The sequence below is a fragment of the Aedes aegypti genome, chromosome 1 (assembly GCF_002204515.2).
Source record: "Aedes aegypti strain LVP_AGWG chromosome 1, AaegL5.0 Primary Assembly, whole genome shotgun sequence".
Lineage (NCBI taxonomy): Eukaryota > Metazoa > Arthropoda > Insecta > Diptera > Culicidae > Aedes > Aedes aegypti.
Genome location: NC_035107.1, coordinates 270,388,205 through 270,407,724, shown reverse-complemented (window position 1 = coordinate 270,407,724; position 19,520 = coordinate 270,388,205). Strand labels below are relative to the sequence as shown.

Sequence of the window (19,520 nt, the reverse complement as noted above, 5' to 3'; positions counted from 1 at the left end):
CCGGAATCTTCTGATGAATTCATACCGCACTTGTTGTGCTTCTTCGGCGGCTTACCGGAGAAGAGAATAAATAAATTATTTTAGAACAGATTCAGCTGTTACTAAAATGAAACAGTAATAAAATGCTAAAATCTTCAATTTAAATATTACAGAAAATATATTGAAATTATGCCAAATGTCCGTTATGCCAAATGACCCTCATCTTTCACTTAGTTAAAAATTATGCCAAATGTCCGTTATGCCAAATGTACTTTATGCCAAATGGCGTTATGCCAAATGACCTTATGCCAAATGGCTTTATGCCAAATGGCCCGCTCCCTTTTAAAGTACCTTTCTTCTTCTTCTTTCTGGCATTACGTCTCAACTAGGACAGAGCATGCTTCGAAGCTTAGTGTTCAACAGCACTTCCAACAGTTATCAACTGAGAGCTTTCTTTACCTATAGCCCATATATGCATTTGTATTTCGTGTTGCAAGCACGAAGATATTTTATGCTCTGGGAAATCGAGAAAATGTCCAAATTGTACCTTTAGATAATATTCTAAGAAAGGGTTCTATGTACAATGAAACATGTGCAAATTTATCACGATGAATTAGGAGTCAAAAAATGATGGGACTTTAATAATTAGGCTTTCTCTACAAATAACAAGCAGTCGGATCAAATGTTAGAATATCTTATCTATGCATAACTACATCACATAAAAAGATAAGAAAAATTAAACATAACGCGCCAGTCGCCTCCCCTCATTTCACATCTGGTTGTCTGCCCTGCGGTGTCGAATCCTCCTTCATGCCCAGATTGGGATACAGCTTGGCCACCTGTCCCTGCGGTGTGCAAAGTCTTCCGCTGAAGTCTATACGCTTCTGACTTTGCGTTCGTTCCGCCGTGGCCAGAATGTCGAACAGTGACTTGGTCCCGCTGCCGAGAAGTTTCTTGCTGCCTCTGCTGGAACCTGCGAGCAGCGCCGCTACAGAACTGTCCACCACTGCCATCGTGTGCGGCGGAGACATGGGAGAATCGGTTGTGGCACGGATTACTGAGGCCCGGTGAGCTTCGGCTGCCGCATCGTCCTTGTCGGGTATTTCGATCGGTGCCCGACTGCGGCAGTCACGGATGCATTTCAAAACCGCCTTGTGACCAGGCGATGTACCACTGGAACTGACGTTCAGTTCGAGTTCGGCCCAAAGTAACCGGTACTGCTCTTCGCGTTTGTTGCCCTTCAAGCGGTGGCCCATATTGGGTAGGGCGAGCGATTCCTGGCGACCTTCCAGAGTGGCTAGTTGGAAGATTGTTTTCTGACACTGGAGGACGTCTTCTTCAGCGAGTTCCGGTTTGTGCGTCAGTACCAGAATCGGTTCTACAAACTGTCGAACGTTGTAGAGAACTGTTGTTCCGAGAGTCAGAGGCCAGTAGCGAGAATTTTTCGCCAATTTCGTTCGCATCTTCAGCAGATTCTCATCCATCGTTCGTTCGGGAATGGGCTTCAGCGGTACGATGCGGTGCATTTGCATCAGCTGACCAAAGTCGTTTATCCTGTAATCAGTGACTCGGCCTCCCCCACCTTCTGAGATTGAAGGGGGTTCCTCCAGGCAACTTCTGGCGGTGTTCAGAGAATGTATGAAGATTTCACCGCCGTGAGCCGACAGGAGATGACTGGTGATCTTGCCGCCGGACTTTTTCGGCATCTCCAACAGTACGGAGCGTCCGTTGAGGAGAAAATTGATCAAGCAAGAACTCGGTCGAGATGTCACGTCCACCTGAAATGTAAGAAAAGCGTTAGATTCTTTCAAATCTGCAAATAAAGAATAAAATAATATGTTGATCTTTCCACAGTCCGGGAAGCCCTCTTTTCTGCACCTACGCCAGCCAGTATTTAAAGAACATAAATCCCGTAGGTGCGAACAAGTAAAAGGTACCAAAATCATAAAGTAGAATAAAGAATTCCGCTTAAGATAGGTATATATAACAGATTCGAGCACTTTTTCCGTTGCCTAAAAGCATAGACTGACTGTCATTGGTTGCTACTCCGTGATTGATCGGAACTGGTAAGAATTGCACTTGGATCAGGCATTGCAGAATTCGCTCTCATTTGGTTTTGAAGCACGATATTCATATTTATTCAAGGTCCGCTTGTGCTAGTTTGTTTTTTATCACGCGCCGAAATTTAACAGTTTCCCGTGAAATATACATCGTATTTACCTGCGTTTAGTTTACCGCCATAAAATACTGTGCCGCGCTCTTCGTCAAGTTTGATAAAGTCCACATATCCTGTGTTAAAACCAAGGAAAGTTCGATAATATTATCGCCTCACGTCGCGCCGTTGATAGTTGTTTTGCTTTCGCTATGTTTTCGCCACTGGTCTCTCTGTGCACTTTTTGGACTACCGTACTTTACTAGAATAATAAAGTCACAGACAAACAGACAGTAACTCCAAACCATGTCTGATGCTTGTGATCAATGTGCTAAGCCGGTCAAATCCGATGACGAGTTTATTACTTGTATGGCTTTTTGTGAACGAATGGTACATATTAGGTGCTCGGTTACGAAGCTCAACAAACCGTTTGTGAAAATCATTCATGAAAGCCCAAATCTAATCTAGATGTGCGACGAGTGCGCGAAATTGATGAAAATCGCTAGATTTAAATCTGCCGTTTCTTCGTTCGGTGAGGCCTTCCAGTCCATTACCGAAAAACAAGAATCTGTACACGCAGAGATTAGAAAGGAACTTGCAAAACAAGGCCAACAAATTTGTTGGTGAAATGATTTCGGAGATCTTAGAAGCAACTCGTCTGTGTTCCCGATCAAGATAGCTCAAAGCTGTAAATTTATTGCGGGTTAATTTTTGTTTACATTGAGTTCAATAAAACTTACATTTATTCTCCCTTTAGTTCGCCAACACTTCAATTCTACCAACAAAAACTCTACAATTAAATATTTCCGCTTTGCTTCTGTAATTATTTCAAATTTAGTTCAAACTCGGTAAATCTAGTATATAAATTTATGTTTTTATAATTCTTACGTAATAAACAATATTCTGCTAAATTGCATAAATCCAATGACTTGACAAATTACGTATTTATGACATTTCATGCCTGACAGATCATCTGACAGTTTTGAATCTAACGTTTATCCATACGCACACTAGGTAAGCTGGCGGGGGACTCCCCAGTGACAGCGTTGCCAGCAACATCCTCCCCCCCGTGGCGCCTGGAGTCCTTTCCGGCGTCACCATCTGGAACTACATCTAGAACTGCAAGTTTGTTGACCGGTCTGCATAATACTCCATTGGGAGTTTCCACGTCTGCTCTTCGCACTATTCCATCTTTACCAGGGTATGTACGGATCACCCGACCTCGTATCCATTCATTACGGTTACCCTGATCTGCAATCACCACTAACATTCCTTCCTTAATCGGTGGTACATCTTCGAACCATTTGCTTCGTCTTGCAATAATTGGCAGATACTCGACGATCCATCGCTGCCAAAATGTGTCACACATGTGTTGGATTAAATTCCATCCATTTCTCAGAGCTTTCTTAGCGTCCGCAGGAGCCTTAACTGCCTGGCGTACTCCACTTGAATTCAACATCAAAAAATGATTCGGTGTCAACGACTCTTGTTGTTCATCTTCTAGTGGGACGAATGTTAATGGTCGTGAGTTGACCATGTGTTCGACTTCAGCCAAAAGCGTCATGAATTCTTCGTCGTCCAACTTTCGCGCCGAAGGTAATGCACCCAATGCAGTCTTCACAGAACGCACCATGCGCTCCCAACAGCCTCCCATATGGGGAGCTGCTGGAGGATTGAACCGCCATCTAGTGTTCGCGTCTGTAAACGTACTGCTCATCGCAGTGTTAATAGCTCGCAACTCGCTTTGAAGCTCCCTGCTAGCCCCGACGAAATTCGTCCCGTTGTCCGTATATATCTCCTGTGGTGCTCCTCTACGGGCGATGAACCGACGTATGGCCTTCTTGCACGCATCTGACGACAAACTGTATGCTAGCTCCATATGTATTGCCCGGACAGTCAGACAAGTAAAAAGAGCAACCCAACGTTTCACTGTACTGCGGCCGACTTTCACGTAGTAGGGACCAAAATAATCGATACCTACAAAGGTGAATGGCCGTAGGAACGGCGTTATCCGGATCCTTGGGAGTGGTCCCATCTTTGGAGCTATTGGCTTTACTTTATAAATACGGCACCATTGGCAACGACGAGCAGCCAAACGTACTTCAACCCGCAACTTGGCAATATAGAACTTCTGCCGGACTTCATTTACGATGGTTTCGTTATTCGCATGTTGATATTTGCGGTGATACCAATTCAGTAAAAGTTTTGTGACCTGATGTTGCCTCGGCAGAACAACAGGGTATCTAGTGTCGAAGCTGACGTACTCAGCTGCTGCAATGCGGCTATCGAGCCGTATGATTCCATGAACATCCAGCAGAGGTGGTAGTTTTGCAATAGGACTACTTTTATCCAACGCCACCCAATGTCCTGGCTTCGTGTCCACGTTACGCTTCAATATAGCCAATTCATCTGGATAGTACTCTGCCTGCGCAATTCGCCATAAACTTCGCTCAGCTTTCTGTAGATCCTCACAGTTTAAAACTCCTGGTTGAAGACGAAGTGGTTTTCTTAACCGTTGCGTTGCAGCATAACAAAAATGATGTACGAATGCTATGCTTCGCAATAGTCGCTCGTACTTGGAGAAACGATCCACATCGACAACAGGAAGGTCAATGAGATGGCTGCCTACAAACGCTGGACGTACTTCTTCTGTTGTTTCATCCGATAATGTTAGCTCATTGCTCGGCCAATCACTCTCCTCTTCATACAAAAACGCTGGTCCACTCATCCATCTACTATCTGGCTTACAGTTTGGACCTTTTCCCCATTTCGTTGCCTCGTCTGCTACATTTGCCTTCGTGCCTAGCCATCGCCACTCTTCAACTTTTGACAAGTTCAGAATCTCGTTGACGCGAAATGCTACGAATTGTCGGTAGCGTCGCGTGTCTGATCTTATCCAGGATATTACTGTACTTGAGTCGCTCCAAAAGCAAGTTCGCTTGATCCTTATAGAATGACCTTCTTCTATTGTTTTGCGCAGGCGTGCACCGATGACAGCTGCTTGTAGCTCAATCCGGGGGGTTGACAACAGTTGTAATGGAGCAACCTTTGTTTTTGACGCAACTAATGAGCATCGTATCCGTCCTTTATCCTGCACGCGAAAGTAGGCGACAGCGGAATAAGCTTGCGCGCTTCCATCAACGAAAATGTGGAGTTCCATCGAATCGTAACACGCAGGATCGTAGCCTTGGAAATAACAGCGTTGAATTTTCACGTTGTCTAATTCCTTCAGAACTAGTATCCACAATTTCCAACGTCCGAAAAGGTCTTCCGGAATTTGTTGATCCCACTCAACTTGAGCTCTCCATACGTCCTGAAGAAGTATTTTTCCTTGGATGACTAGGGAACCTACTAGCCCTAAGGGATCGTATATTCTCATGAGGAAACTAAGCATCATCCGTTTGGTGGGGGCTATTTCTCCTTTCGCCAGTTCTTCCAGATCTCCTTGCAGGCCCAGTTTGAAGCAGAACACGTCCTCATCAGGTAGCCATGATATTCCCAGCAAGCGTTCGAATCCACTCTGGTTATTCATTGTTAAATTCTTCACCGTAGCTGGATTTGCTTCTCCAATAGCCTCTAGAACCTTGGGTCTATTTGAAACCCAATTTCGGATGTGGAACCCGGCCTTTCGATGAACTTCCGCTACTTCTAACGCCAACTCGATAGCTTCTTCTTCTGTATCGACACTGTCGAGATAGTCATCGACATAATGTCTGTCCGTAATTGCTGCAGCCGCACGTGGATGCTCCAGCGCGTGCTCTGCCGCATTCAGATTCTTCACAAACTGCGACTGTGCTGGAGAACACGTCGCTCCAAAAATAGCTATATCAGATGCCATTGTGATAATGGGCTGGGAGGGAGAGTCACGGAAAACAAAGAGAAGTGCACTCCGATCTTGCTCTCTAATCCCAACTTGAAGAAACATCTCCTGGATGTCCCCGGAGAATGCTACTTGTCGTTCCCGGAATTTAAACGTAACGGTCAATTGCGGGGTCAACAAATCCGGACCTTTGAGTAACATCGTGTTCAACGAGATCCCATTCACCTTGGCTGCCGCATCCCAAATTACGCGCACTTTTCCGGGTTTATTCGGGTTCAAAACCACTCCAAGCGGCAAATACCAAATGCGGCGTGGATCGAATTTGGCCTTCTCTTCTTCTGTCACTATGTGTATGTACCCTTTTGACTCATAATCCGCCACCTGTTGACGCACACTGTCATACAATTGTGGATTCTTCGCCAAACGGCGTTCAAGACATTTTAAACGGCGTTCCGCCATTGGTCGACTATCAGGGAACTCGAAGTCGTCCTGTTTCCATAGCAAACCAGTCTCGAATTTTCCATTTGTCTTTCGCACGGTCGTTTCTTCAAGAATTTGGCGAGCACGTTGATCTTCTGTCCCTTCAAGATTCGGCGCAACAGCGACACCTATGCTTTCCACCGAGAAAAACTCTCGGACGTAATTGTGAAGATCTAGCTCGGTTGATTCCGCGCAAATGTGCATTTGGCGATGTTTAAGTTGACTCTCTTCTCCGCGCAAATGTCCACAAACTACCCATCCGATACGTGTCTTCGCTGCTATTGGTTCTTGTTCTTTCCCTTCACGCACTTTAGATGTTGTTAGGAGATGAATATTATTGACTCCAATCAGTAATCCAGGGTTGGCTCTGTCAAAGCTCTTTACCGGTAAACGCCACAGATGTTTGTACTGCTTTGTCAACTGGATATAATCTACTGTCTGCTCCGGAAGTCCCAGATTTTCCACGGTGTAGACTTCTGACAACTGCAGCACCATATTACTCCCGAGTTCAGAGATACCCAGATTTGCGATTTGAGTTGTAGCAACCTTCTTATCGATTCCACCGGTCCACTGCATGCATAAAGATAGCATTTTACCGTCCATCCCTAATTTGTCAGCTATCGCCTTTTCCAGAAGTGTTGCCGACGAACCATCGTCAAGAAAAGCGAACGTGTCGATGGAGCCAGTTTTCCCATAAAGCGTTACCGGTAGTACCTTGAACAAGGTCGAAGCAACAGGTTGTCGATGGATCGTGACGGTAGCGTTCGCAGTAACCAACAGTTTTTCTGATTCGGGATCGTAATGAAGCAGTCGATGGTGACGTTTTTGACATTCGTTCACTCCACAGATTTCCCCTTCACAAGGCCAGCGAGTGTGTGCGATGAGACATCTTCTACATAGCTTCTGCTCTTTCACGAACTTCCAGCGCTCGTTCACCGACAGTTGCTTGAACTCAGTGCACTTTTCAGCGGTATGTTCGTGAGATTTGCACATCGGGCAGTCCCTTATCTCTTCACTTTTGCTGCATCTCGTATTTGTTGATTGCTGATACTCTCCTTTCCGGATACCATTAGCAGATCCAGACTTTTTTTCGTATGCTGAATGAGTGTTCACATATGCCTTTTCTTTCATCCTTAGATTGTCGTCCTTCGGATGCTTCGTAGTCAGAAAAACGTTAGTTATTCCACTTGTTGCGGCGGTTACCTTTGTCATGTAGTCGCCAAACGTACTCAAGTTGACAGCCGGTTGTTGCTCTTGATACAGAGCCCAGCTGAATTTGATATTAGGCGGAAGTTTCTCTACAAGTTCCTGTAGCAGAATGGGATTTGAAAGGTGACTATCCATTCCAATCGCTTTCAAATGTCCACAAAGGTTTTGGACAACTAGACCAAACTGGACTAACGTTTCGAGGCGGTCCGCTTTTGGAGCAGGAGTTGCGCGGACCTTGGCAACCATATGATGCACTATTTGTTCTGGTCTACCGTACAACGTCTGTAGCGTAGACATAATTTGTGACACCGTTGACGGATGAAGCAGAAAACTACTAACTGATTCTTTGGCAACACCCTTCAGAGCCCGCTGTAGACGAAGTAGATTTTCGGAATCTGAGTAGCCGCAAGAGATTGTTGAGTGTTTGTAGCTACTAATGAAGAGTGGCCATTCAGTTGGGTCCCCAGAAAATAACGGAAGCTCTTTTGGAATCACTTGCCTAGCTGCTAATTGTTGCCTAGTAGGTTCGAAATGTCCCTGCAGAAAATTATTGCTATCAAGGCCGTTCAACTCTGGAGGACTATACGGGTTGAACTGATTTTGAACGTGGTGCCCTACATGTGTCGGTCCTTGATCTTGGTTTATATTGTAAGTGCAATATGTTCCTGCCCTGCCTGACATACTAGAAAAGGGTGTATCTCTACCAGAGTAGAATCCTGCACATGAATCTAGCTCCAAACGATTACATAGGGCGTCACTTACCAATGTTCTTCGCGGATTACTCACGTAACTACCTGGCCCTATAGAAGGCACATCACTTTGCTGAAGAGGAACTGCGGCATCTCGTGTCTGCAACCTAGTAGCCTCTTGTGATCGAACCGACTGTAGTTGTTCGTGTTGATCGTGTAGACGGAATGATTCCAACTGCTGAGTAAGGCGATGCTCTCGCTCGCGATACTGGCGTAGCTGTTCTTCTTGTGTTGCTAGCTGCTGTTGTCGCTCTGCCTCCAGGGTTTGGAACCGGAGTTGACTCTCCTCCAGTTGCCTCCTCAACGCACATTCCGCATCTTTCGATTGTTTCCGTTCTTCCGCATGTTGGTCTTCCAGACGATTCAATCGATTTATCAATTCCATTTCTCGTCTCCGCCTCAGTTCGTTCTCTTGCAGGTGCTTCTGCTCCATCTCTCGTTGAACTTTCAAGCTAGCTTCGATTTCCTGCAATCGAGTTTCATAGCGCTTTCTCTCGTCGTCGCCTTGGTATAACATCTCTGATTCACGTTGCCGTCGAAGTCCGCAAGTTTCACGATGCCACATTTCAAAAGGGGTGGGGTTCGTTATCTTTTTGATAATCTTCGGATTGGTTCCGGTCATTAATTGCTCAGAAGTCGGCACGAGGTTTGAAACGGATTGTGACTCCTCCAATAGTCGTGCGTATTGTTGAACATTCACCATCTCTAACTTTGGGAACTCCACATCAGTACGCTCTGGACTTTCCCCGATCGTAACGCTACCTATTGTACGAGGTAACGATGCTCGCTGCGTAGTGACGGCCTGACGCTCACTGGTACCGACTTCACTGCTTCCCAGCGGCGTAGACGATACAACCGATGGCTGCTTTGTTGGCTGAACAGGGACCTTATCGTCGTTGGGGCCACTAGCGGAAGTGACATGTTGCTGAACCCAATCCTCCACTTTCTTTATGCTGCTTCTGCTACTTCGTCGGCTCAACTGACTTCCGTTTTCTTCGTCCTTTTGGCGGAGTAGTTCATGTTTTCTCGCTATGAACTGCTTTTCACGGTCTAATTTTTCCTTAGCGGCTTTCTCGATAAGAATTCTTTCTTGCCGCAAGCGCTTTCGTTCTACTTCTTCCTCAGCACGCCTCTCCTCTTCCAAACGTTGGAGTTCAAGGTCAATGTGCGAACTGCGACCGCTTGTCACGCTAGACCGGCCAGATACAGATCTAAATGACCGCCCTGAACATCGCTTCGATGAACACTTCGCACAGCAAAACTCCTTCGAATTAACGGTATTGGTATCCACTCTCGCACAAGTGAAATGGTGCCAACGCTTGCATCTTCCGCATTGAACCATATACAACTCGGCATTGTTGGGACGTGTGCACACCGCACAGTCGAGGTCCTCTCCGTGCTCGAAATCGGTTATAGATGGCACAAACTCGTCTTCCGACAGATCCAGGTCTTGGCCTACAGGTCCCGAAGCTATTTCAACATTCGCGGCCTGCGTCTTTGAACGAGTTTGACGAACGAATGATTTCTCCATTCTCCAAACGGTCCGTAATAAATCTTTGAGATTATGTTGGTGAAATGATTTCGGAGATCTTAGAAGCAACTCGTCTGTGTTCCCGATCAAGATAGCTCAAAGCTGTAAATTTATTGCGGGTTAATTTTTGTTTACATTGAGTTCAATTAAACTTACATTTATTCTCCCTTTAGTTCGCCAACACTTCAATTCTACCAACAAAAACTCTACAATTAAATATTTCCGCTTTGCTTCTGTAATTATTTCAAATTTAGTTCAAACTCGGTAAATCTAGTATATAAATTTATGTTTTTATAATTCTTACGTAATAAACAATATTCTGCTAAATTGCATAAATCCAATGACTTGACAAATTACGTATTTATGACATTTCATGCCTGACAGATCATCTGACAGTTTTGAATCTAACGTTTATCCATACGCACACTAGGTAAGCTGGCGGGGGACTCCCCAGTGACAGCGTTGCCAGCTACAAAATTGCTCTGTTGTCTAAGCGTATGACTCCATCGTCCGCCTTCTTGCGTGAATCTGGATCGTTTTCTCGACAACCGCCCTCAAAAAGACGCCGTGATGAAGAGATCAACTTTAACCCGACTGCTTCAAAACCGCTGCTAGGTGGCACAAAAGAAACAACTACCGCCAGCATACTTACTGTCTCCGAACCGGTTGAGTTGTTCTGGCTGTATCTTTCTCGTGTCCATCCGAGTGTCAAACCGGAAGCAATAGAAAAGTTGGCTAAAGACTGTTTGCAGAGTGAAGATCCTGTCAAGGCGATTCCACTCGTAAAACGTGGAATTGACGCTAGCCGCTTAAACTTCATTTCCTACAAGATTGGCATTGATCATAAACTCCGTCAGACTGCACTGAGCCCTGACACGTGGCCAAAAGGAATTTTGTTCCGCGAGTTTGAAGATCTAAGTGCAAAAAACTCATGGTTACCCCGATTGAATACGCCGACAGTTATGGTGTCGCCCAGTCTTGGGAATTGTGACCACAATTCACCACAGTTCATCGATTCTGCCATTCCACCAAAACACAAAGCAGCAGCAGCATCAATACCATCAGGCGTTGCGCTGCCAACGGTTCACACACTGCTTGACTGTTTTTGTCTCTCCACTATGACCATTTTCGGGCAGCCATTCCAAGCTGAATGATTGAAAAAAGTGTTAAATCATTCAATCGCTAATATTCCGCTTGTGTTTTCAACTAATTGAAATCTATTAGCTCTAACAGAAAGACCACAATCATTCCGTTACGATACATATAAACAAGTTCAATTTCATACTGCCTTTATCGAGCAAAAGTGCAAAACCCCGAAAACCGCAAAAATCGTGTCACCACTGTGCTCGAGTCATTTCGCATTCGGGGTTGAAAAACGTTAGGAAGAAGAAGATTACATTTTTTGAAGAGCCGTGACATTTTTTGTTTTGAACCGTCATGGTTTGCTTTGGATTTTGATGGTCGTGTAGAAAGATGTAAATGTAGAGGCGGTAAATGTTTGCTCCAGTACTTTTCTCATCCCTGGTGTCGCCCGAATTGGGAGCATCACAGTTTTCCACTCCCTCAACCGGAGTCAATCTAGCTGGGTAATTTCGAATATTGCGTATCGGAGTAACGTGATTGAACGTGTCAACATTTCCTGTAATCCAGAACGCTTTGCCTGCCGCCTTAAGGGAGCCCTCGATCCACTCGACACAGTCGCGCATGCTGGTTCCTGTCATCGAAGTCGTTCTGGACCTGTTGTCGAGACTGGTGACAGGGTCTCCCAATCTTCTTTCTCAGGCAAGTACACATCCATTCTTCGCCTGATCAGCCTCCGTATTCCAGCATTCCTTCTAATGCTGTCCAGCATAATAGCAACGACATTGGAATACTCACCATTAGACAATCTCAGCTTGAAACAAGCAATATTCAACTAACACCGAGGCCTCCAAGACTACAAGGAAAACGCATTTATCCATCTACCATACTACCAGGACGCACTGCAGATTGCACTTTGGAAGTCTCTGGAACCTCTAGCTCAGTCGTGCCTTTTCCAGCCAGCGTTCATCACAGTCGTCCTGGTCCTGATGCTAGATGTGGTTCAGAGATCTTCCAGACTCCTTTGTCAGGCAAGTTGTTACATCAAGTTGTTGCTTCTTCGAACCCTGATGCCGATCCGTATTTCAGCACTTTGGATACGCTTACTGGAAACCCGGAACGCACCTTAGAAAGCCCAATGGAAGTCCTCAATCCCTCCGACGCAGTCCTGCCTCCTGCTGCCTTCGTTCATCATAGTCGTTCCGGCCCTGCTGTCGGAAGTGGAGAGAGGGTCTTCCAACAACCTAACAACGGCGAGTATTTTAGTATTGTGAACCCTCAGTCTTTGCCTGATGCACAAATGCCTTCCAGAGATATCGGCGTCCCAGCAGTGCAGCGCAACCAAGATACACTAATGTATTACCAGAACGTTGGCGGGATGAACTCATGTGTTGACGACTACCGCTTGGCTGTATCGGATACGTGCTACGATAACATCGTTCTAACCGAAACGTGGCTTGACTCTCGAACGCTGTCCAGTCAGGTGCTTGGGATCGATTATGAAGTGTTCCGTTGCGATCGAAATCCTAGCAATAGCAGAAAATCTACATGAGGTGGAGTACTTGTGGCTGTTCGTCACGGTTTAAAAGCAAAGGCAGTTGAAAAGGATCTGTGGAGTTGCCTGGAACAAGTCTGGGTATCCGTCGAGCTAGGTGATCGAACCTGCCAACTGCCAATCCTGTTGACGACATCTTCATTCTGGGTGATTTCAATCTAGCTGGCATTTCGTGGAAACGCTCGGACAACGGCTTCCTCTATCCGGATCCTGTACGATCGTCCCTGCATGCGCAGCTAATCTCCTCGATAATTACAGCACTGCCACGTTGGCACAAATCAACCATATCGTCAACGAAAACAATCGAAGTTTGGATCTTTGCTTCGTTTGCTTGCAAGATAAAGCTCCAATAATTGAGGCGGCACCTTGCGAGCTGGTGAAAGTAGTCCCTCATCATCCTCCGTTGATCATCACCGTTGATAATAACCACGTACACGATTTTAACAACCGCCCCGCTACCGTGTCGTACGATTACGCGAAAGCTGATCATCGTAGCATCGCAGATGTGTTAGCCACCATCCACTGGGAGAGCATTCTTGATCACAACGACATCGAAGTAGCTGCGCAAACTTTTGCACATGTATTGTCATACATCATTGATAGGCACGTTCCGAAAAGAGCACAACACAACCCAGACAACCAGAAATCGCATGAAAGTTCACGGTACAACTCGTTTATTTATACTAATTACATCAAACTCGCTAAACACCGTGGATAAACTCGTCAGATTGATGAGTTTCCTCGCATAAAACACTTCTTTTCTGAGTTCATTTGTACATTTTGTTTCGCCCCGTACACACGTACAAAGTAAGTCGAATTAATTCGTAGCAGCTGTCAAATCATCATTTGTTATCATAAGTTAAGTCGCATAATATTTCAGGTTAGTTCGGTAGAATATTTATACACTCGCATTGTATGTTATTATTCATCACATAATATATGCACGCATATCGCCTCCACTTTTGTACGTAGAAGGCCGTTTCGCAACATCTTATAAGTGAAATCTTGCACATATAGAGCCTCCAGGTGATTTCGTTATACGTACATTTTGGTTGTCTGGGAATGCCTCCCGACCTCCTTGGCAAACCAGTGAACTGCGGAAGTTGAAGTCGGCCAAGCGAGCTGCTCTAAGGAAGTTCACTAAGTACCGAACACCTTCATCGCGCTGTTACTATCTAAGGTCGAACTACGAATATCAGCGAGTCAGTCGTCACTGTTTCCAGCAGTATCAGCGAAGCATTGAGCAGAAACTTAAACGCCATCCTAAGTCTTTCTGGAAATACGTGAATGAGCAGCGTAAGGAGTCTGGTCTTCCATCCTCGATGGAATGGAATGGTAGAACCGCAACGTGCCTCCAGGAGATATGCCAGTTGTTTTCTTCCAAATTTGCCAGCGTATTCAGCGACGTTCAAAAAAGTAATGAACAAGTCATCCTAGCAGCCAACAATGCTCCTCTAAACGGACAAACGCTGAACAATTTCGATGTTGACGATAATGCCATTTCCAGGGCCGCATTGCAACTCAAGTCGTCGTATAACCCTGGACCAGATGGAATTCCGTCAGTAGTCCTCAAGAAGCATATCGACAGTTTGCTTACTCCGCTGCACAGTTTATTTCGTCTATCACTTTCCACCGGAATCTTTCCGTCATGCTGGAAAGTAGCAAACATGTTTCCAGTGCATAAGAAAGGGAGAAAACGTGACGTAGATAATTATCGTGGCATCACATCTCTGAGCTCAGTAAAAGGAATGCCATAAGAGCTTTGACTATTGCGGATGTGTTGCAGGGACGCATCGACTGTGGAACTATTCTGGAACAAATTAATTTGAACGTCCGACCACGCTCGCTTCGCAACAACATCATGCTAAGACTGCCTCTATTTCGTACAAATTATGGACTTCACGGTGCTCTTAGTGGACTACAGCGAGTTTTCAACAGAGTATCTTCATTGTTTAATTTCAACATTACCCGAGAGACGCCCCGTCGAAGATTTTCATTGTTTTTCGCTGAACGAGATAATTAGTCTAAGTGTTTAGTTTAAATTTTATTGCCTGACTATTTAATATTTGTTTTTAAATTCATTCTTATTGTTTTTGACGTCACTGTACTTTGTTATTAATGTTTGCATATACATATATTTTAAGACATCATTTGGGCTACTACTTGCCTGTTGATGTAGTATAAACAAATAAACGATCAAAACATGCGAAGAAAAGCATGCCATCTTTTGCGGCGCACGAACGGCAATGTATTGCAAGTTGTGACTTTTTTAAGATAGAAGTTTACAGATATGATGGGATTATTATAATAATTAATTACTATAATAGCCCTGCAAACATCTACAAGCATCCCCAAAAATGGCTCAAAAGGGATTTATTTCTTTAGCAACATTCTTCATTAAGTTTTGAAGAATGAGTGTTAATTATGAGATGATAAGTTTGTAACTTACATTACAGTTATTTCTATTGAATTTTAAAACCACACAAATGCACCTTTAAGGTGTAAAGTATCGAAAATAAATAAAAAAAAGTACTAACGTGTGTAGAACATCAAAAGTCCATAGGATTTTCTGTATAAACAATGTAGGGCTTCAATGCTAGTAATGGACCCCTTAGTAGCTGAAATTCATTCTGAACGCTTTTCCGCAATGATATCTCAGACGCATATACGTTTTGTGGAGTTCAATGTCAATTCAATTCAATGACAAATTCAATGTCTTTACTTCATAATACGTCTATGAAACATACAAAATCATTCGATTTTTCCAGTGAAATATGCATTTGAAAAACTGTTGTCCGAATGCCTATTATGGACCCTCCCGGGGTTCATAATAGGATTGTTTACAAATTTGACGTTGCGTATTATGGACCCTCCATTTGATTCCCATGTAATCCGGCTCGCTGCCGACGAGCCTATTATGGACCCACCTGGAAATGCGTATTATGGACCCTCTTGTGTGGTTTCATGTACAAAACTGTTCAAATATCTGTATTTATGCGTCTCAAACCAAATATTTTGCCTGAAACTGCTGACTAACAATGTAATCGAAGTTCCCCCGGTGAATTTTCATAGGAATAAAGTTGCTTTGAGTGTTAATTTTATGTTTTTCTGTAGGGGGTCCATAATACGCAAAGGGTCCATAACCGGCATCGACTCCCTAGGTTTATACAGAAATTTCTATGGACTTTTGATGTTAGTACTTTTTTTTATTTATTTTTGACACTGTTTGGACCACCTTTAAATTAACTGCCGAAAAAGAAGAACATTTCACAGAACTCTATTTTTATGGTAAGGAAGATATGGGAGATTGAATTTTCAATCGTTTTCAAATTCTGAATCGCCCTACTCCACAGACTCCTGACGTGCCCAGAATACAAGAAGAAATTGCGGTATTTCCGAGATGCTTTTTAATACTGACTTTGCAACTGTTAGATTTGATTAGATAAAAGAAAGTTACTTACAGGAGTAACACGGCACTGCGCCAGGCAGGGTTGCATTTCCGACGAGCCACAACTTCTCGGAGTGCACCACTTCAGCGTCACCGTTTCGTAATCCGAACCATCTTTTATACTGTGTGGCAGTACTAGTTCCGTGCCCAAAAACACCGAATGGGCTTTGCTTCCGTGGAATATCTCTACGTCGTAGTTCGCGCTCGAGCTCGCATTCTGCTCCTCCTTCATCGGAATGCCCGTCACCGTCGTACTTGCCAGATCAAAATGTGGCAATATCAGATGGGTCAGCTTGTTGGAGATCCTGTTCGCTTTGTTGGAATGAATTTCCGACTTCAGAATCGGAGAAATGTCGATCAAGCCCCGATTGTTGACCATCGATTCCATGTTCGCCGGGTAGAGATTGATGATGACCAGGTGGCACCGGTCAATGTTTAGGTATTCTTTGTGGTTCGCTTGAAAAGGAGAAAACAGTAAAGTAAAATGATTTTAACGCATCAATCGATAGATTTCAAATCGTTCTATCATTCAAATGTATGACAATCACAACTTATTGCAAATTTCGCACAAAATCGAGCTCGTCTGGGAAAACATATCAGATAAAGTAAGTGTAGGTAAAATTATGTTCCACTCTTACCTGAAATCGTATTTTGCTGCACCAGCACCGTCCGGAAAATGTCCTCCAGGCTCTTCATGCTGGCATCGTCCCGCGCCGAAGTGATGCAGATGACCCGTCCCAGATTATAAACCGTGTGCTCCTTCCCCGCCAGTTGTTCCTTTTGGAAATCGGTCGGTTCGGCCAGCGCCTCAATGGCCGCCCTCAACCCATGTATGACCGAATAGTCATTGGCTTGGGTTTGCCTCGGGGGAACGCCCACCATCGACATGGCATTCATGACGTGGGTCAAACTTTGGGTGCTTACGTTCCAAGTGTTCACTATGTGAGCCGCCGTATCGCTGACCACGAACCGGATGAGCTTCCCCGCCGGGAACAAGTCCCACGCGATCCGGCAGTACTCGACCGATGCCTCCACGGCACATGTCCACAGACTTTTGCTGATCGGAGGTATCGGAATTTTGCTCTTGATGAAATCGCAATCGATGGGCGATTCGCACGAGATTCCAAAGTACGGCGTATGGTCCAACACGAACACGGTTTTGTGGTTGAATTCGTTCATTTCGCCTAGAAGCAATCACTGGATTAGCTAGCTTTATACATGAACTTACCGCCAGCTAAGGTAGATTTGTTATAAAGTACAAAATCAAGCGGGAATCGTAAGAAAATTACCAGAAATTAGGGAGAAGATACCGAACTATTTTTGTTTACATGCATACTTTGACAGGTAAAGCCGGTGTTCGAAAAATTCGAAATAAACACGACGGTGTGTTGGAAAATCCAGAGTCTATGAATGAAGAGTTGCGCGAAGAGTGAAACCAAATCTACCTATCGAACTGTCAAACCGTCTACCTATCGAGCAGCCCAGCAAAATAGATAGGGGCTGTTTTCGAAGACGAAGAAGAGGAGGCATTCAAAGAAGTCTCTTCGCGCAACTCTGTGTATATAAACTCTGGGAAAATCCATCGTACTGCGAAATGAAATCAGAAATTCGAACACTCTAAAAATAGTGCACTCGTTCTTTAGAGATTCCCACCCGTTCGAGAGCAAAGTAATTCAATGGAAAATCTATTTTATTATTTGATATTGAACTATTCATGTTTCCAGTTTTAAAAATTTTAACATCTTCCTCAATTTAACATACATTTAAATTAATTATTATTCTTCGAGAGTTTTTTGTAAATGCCTGAGTAGAATATTACTCACCGTGTTGAATAGATAGTACTCCTTATTTGTCTGTAGATGGCGCAAAGACTGGTCGAAGGGATAACATGTAACGAAATTACCTACCGTCGGGCGTTTGTTTCCGTTTCACATTCTTCAGTATCAGTTTCGCGAAGCAAAATCCGGTGCGGTTCCGGATTCGGAACCTTCGGTAGTTTTCGGTACGGTGTATTCCGTGTGCCAACTAGAAGAACATCTTTTATCGTACTCAGTGGAAGTTGTGGAAGTGGAAGTATATGCTACAGTTGGTACATATGATAGCATATTCCTATCTTTCTTCTAAATACGCGATGCCGCCGTTGAAACCACCAGAGACGAAGCTAGGGGTCAAATGAAAACGTAAGTGTAAAATAAAATATTTCTTTAAAATTAAAAATCAAATTTTGAACATTGCTCCCTTCTTCTTCTTCTTGGCGTTACGTCCTCACTGGAATAGAGCCTGTCAGCTTAGTGTTCAATGAACACTTCCACAGTTATTAACTGGCAGCTTTCTTAGCATATGTCGCCATTTTCGCAGTCGTATATCGTGTGGCAGGTTCGATGATACTCTATAGGCCTTTTCATGTGACAGATCCGTCTATGCATTTGTTTACATCGGTGGAGGACCGGCGCTAACACGGGCCTGTCATTTTCATAGAAGAACTGTCAAAGTGCTTCCCGATCAGCTGATTTGAGACGTCATGTGAATAGGCCTATAGTATGATAATGTCCTAAGAGCCATTAGTATAGTTCATTTCAGGGCAATATTTTTCTCTTTCGCTCTTCATGACAGTTTGAAAACAACGGTGCCAGTACCCATTAACCTTGAGAGGTACTGGCAGTTTTCCAGTTTTCACAAAGAAGAGAGAGTGAATTTCTGATGACGTCACCGTACAAGTGAGTAGCTCGCCATTAAATGGGCTATGTAAGTTGCAAGTTGTCAGGGAAAGAGAGCGCAACAGCACCAATACACGGCACACAGTAAAAGTCAAAAGAACAAAGGAATTTATGGCTTATACCCAATGTGATGGATTTTACCAAGGTGGCGCAGATCATTGATGCGTGCCACTAGTTCTACCTGGAAGGGAGGCACCGATATTACACACGAAATATGACCCAAAGTTATTTAGAATTGCAAGAAAACTCCAGCTTGCCAACGACACTCAAGGCAGACTTGATGAAAATCGCTAGTTTTATTTTGTTGTGTTCCTTCGATCGTTCTGGTCAAACAAGGAAAAAGGGCCAAAGTTTTCTGTGCATTTAATTTTCGTTTTTATTGGAAAAAGTAAAATAATGCGTATTTGATCATTTTATATTCAATCAGGATAAAAGGTGCTATTGTGACATTACTTTTGAATAAGCATGAATAGCTTTTCAACCGATTTTTTTGTCACCTTCGATAGAATGCAAAACTACGTTTTAATCAATTACGCGCTTTTATCATGTTTGTCCATTGTTTTAGATCTGGGCTCACAGTGACAGTTCGTGACAGCAGAATCTCGGCTCACCTTACACACACGTACATAAATTTCGTATTGGTTGCTCCCTCCCAGGCTTATACCAACTCATTGATTGGACGGATAAAACGACGTATGCGTTTGTAGATGTCAAAGTAAGGAATTATTCAAAAAGTCTTCCCCAGTCAACATTTGTATTATTAAATAGAGCCCTAAAACATTATCTTAGCCTAATCGGAT

The 19,520-nt window shown here is 44.0% G+C and overlaps 1 protein-coding gene across 2 annotated transcripts; it reads right to left on the bottom strand.

Moving 5' to 3' along the window:
* Positions 1-592: 592 nt before the first annotated feature.
* Positions 593-17,380, bottom strand: LOC5575789 (protein asunder). Of its 2 annotated transcripts, none has more exons than XM_021837784.1 (4): positions 17,293-17,380; positions 16,642-17,200; positions 16,017-16,459; positions 593-1,757 (listed from the first exon to the last, which is right to left on the bottom strand). In XM_021837784.1, exons 2-4 carry the CDS (start codon positions 17,180-17,182, stop codon positions 744-746), a joined length of 1,998 nt encoding a protein of 665 aa, XP_021693476.1. In that variant the 5' UTR covers positions 17,183-17,200; positions 17,293-17,380; the 3' UTR covers positions 593-743. The 2 variants fall into 2 exon arrangements, with proteins under 2 accessions (XP_021693476.1, XP_001662210.1); XM_001662160.2 differs by having other exon boundaries at positions 16,642-17,187; positions 17,293-17,363.
* Positions 17,381-19,520: the final 2,140 nt, after the last annotated feature.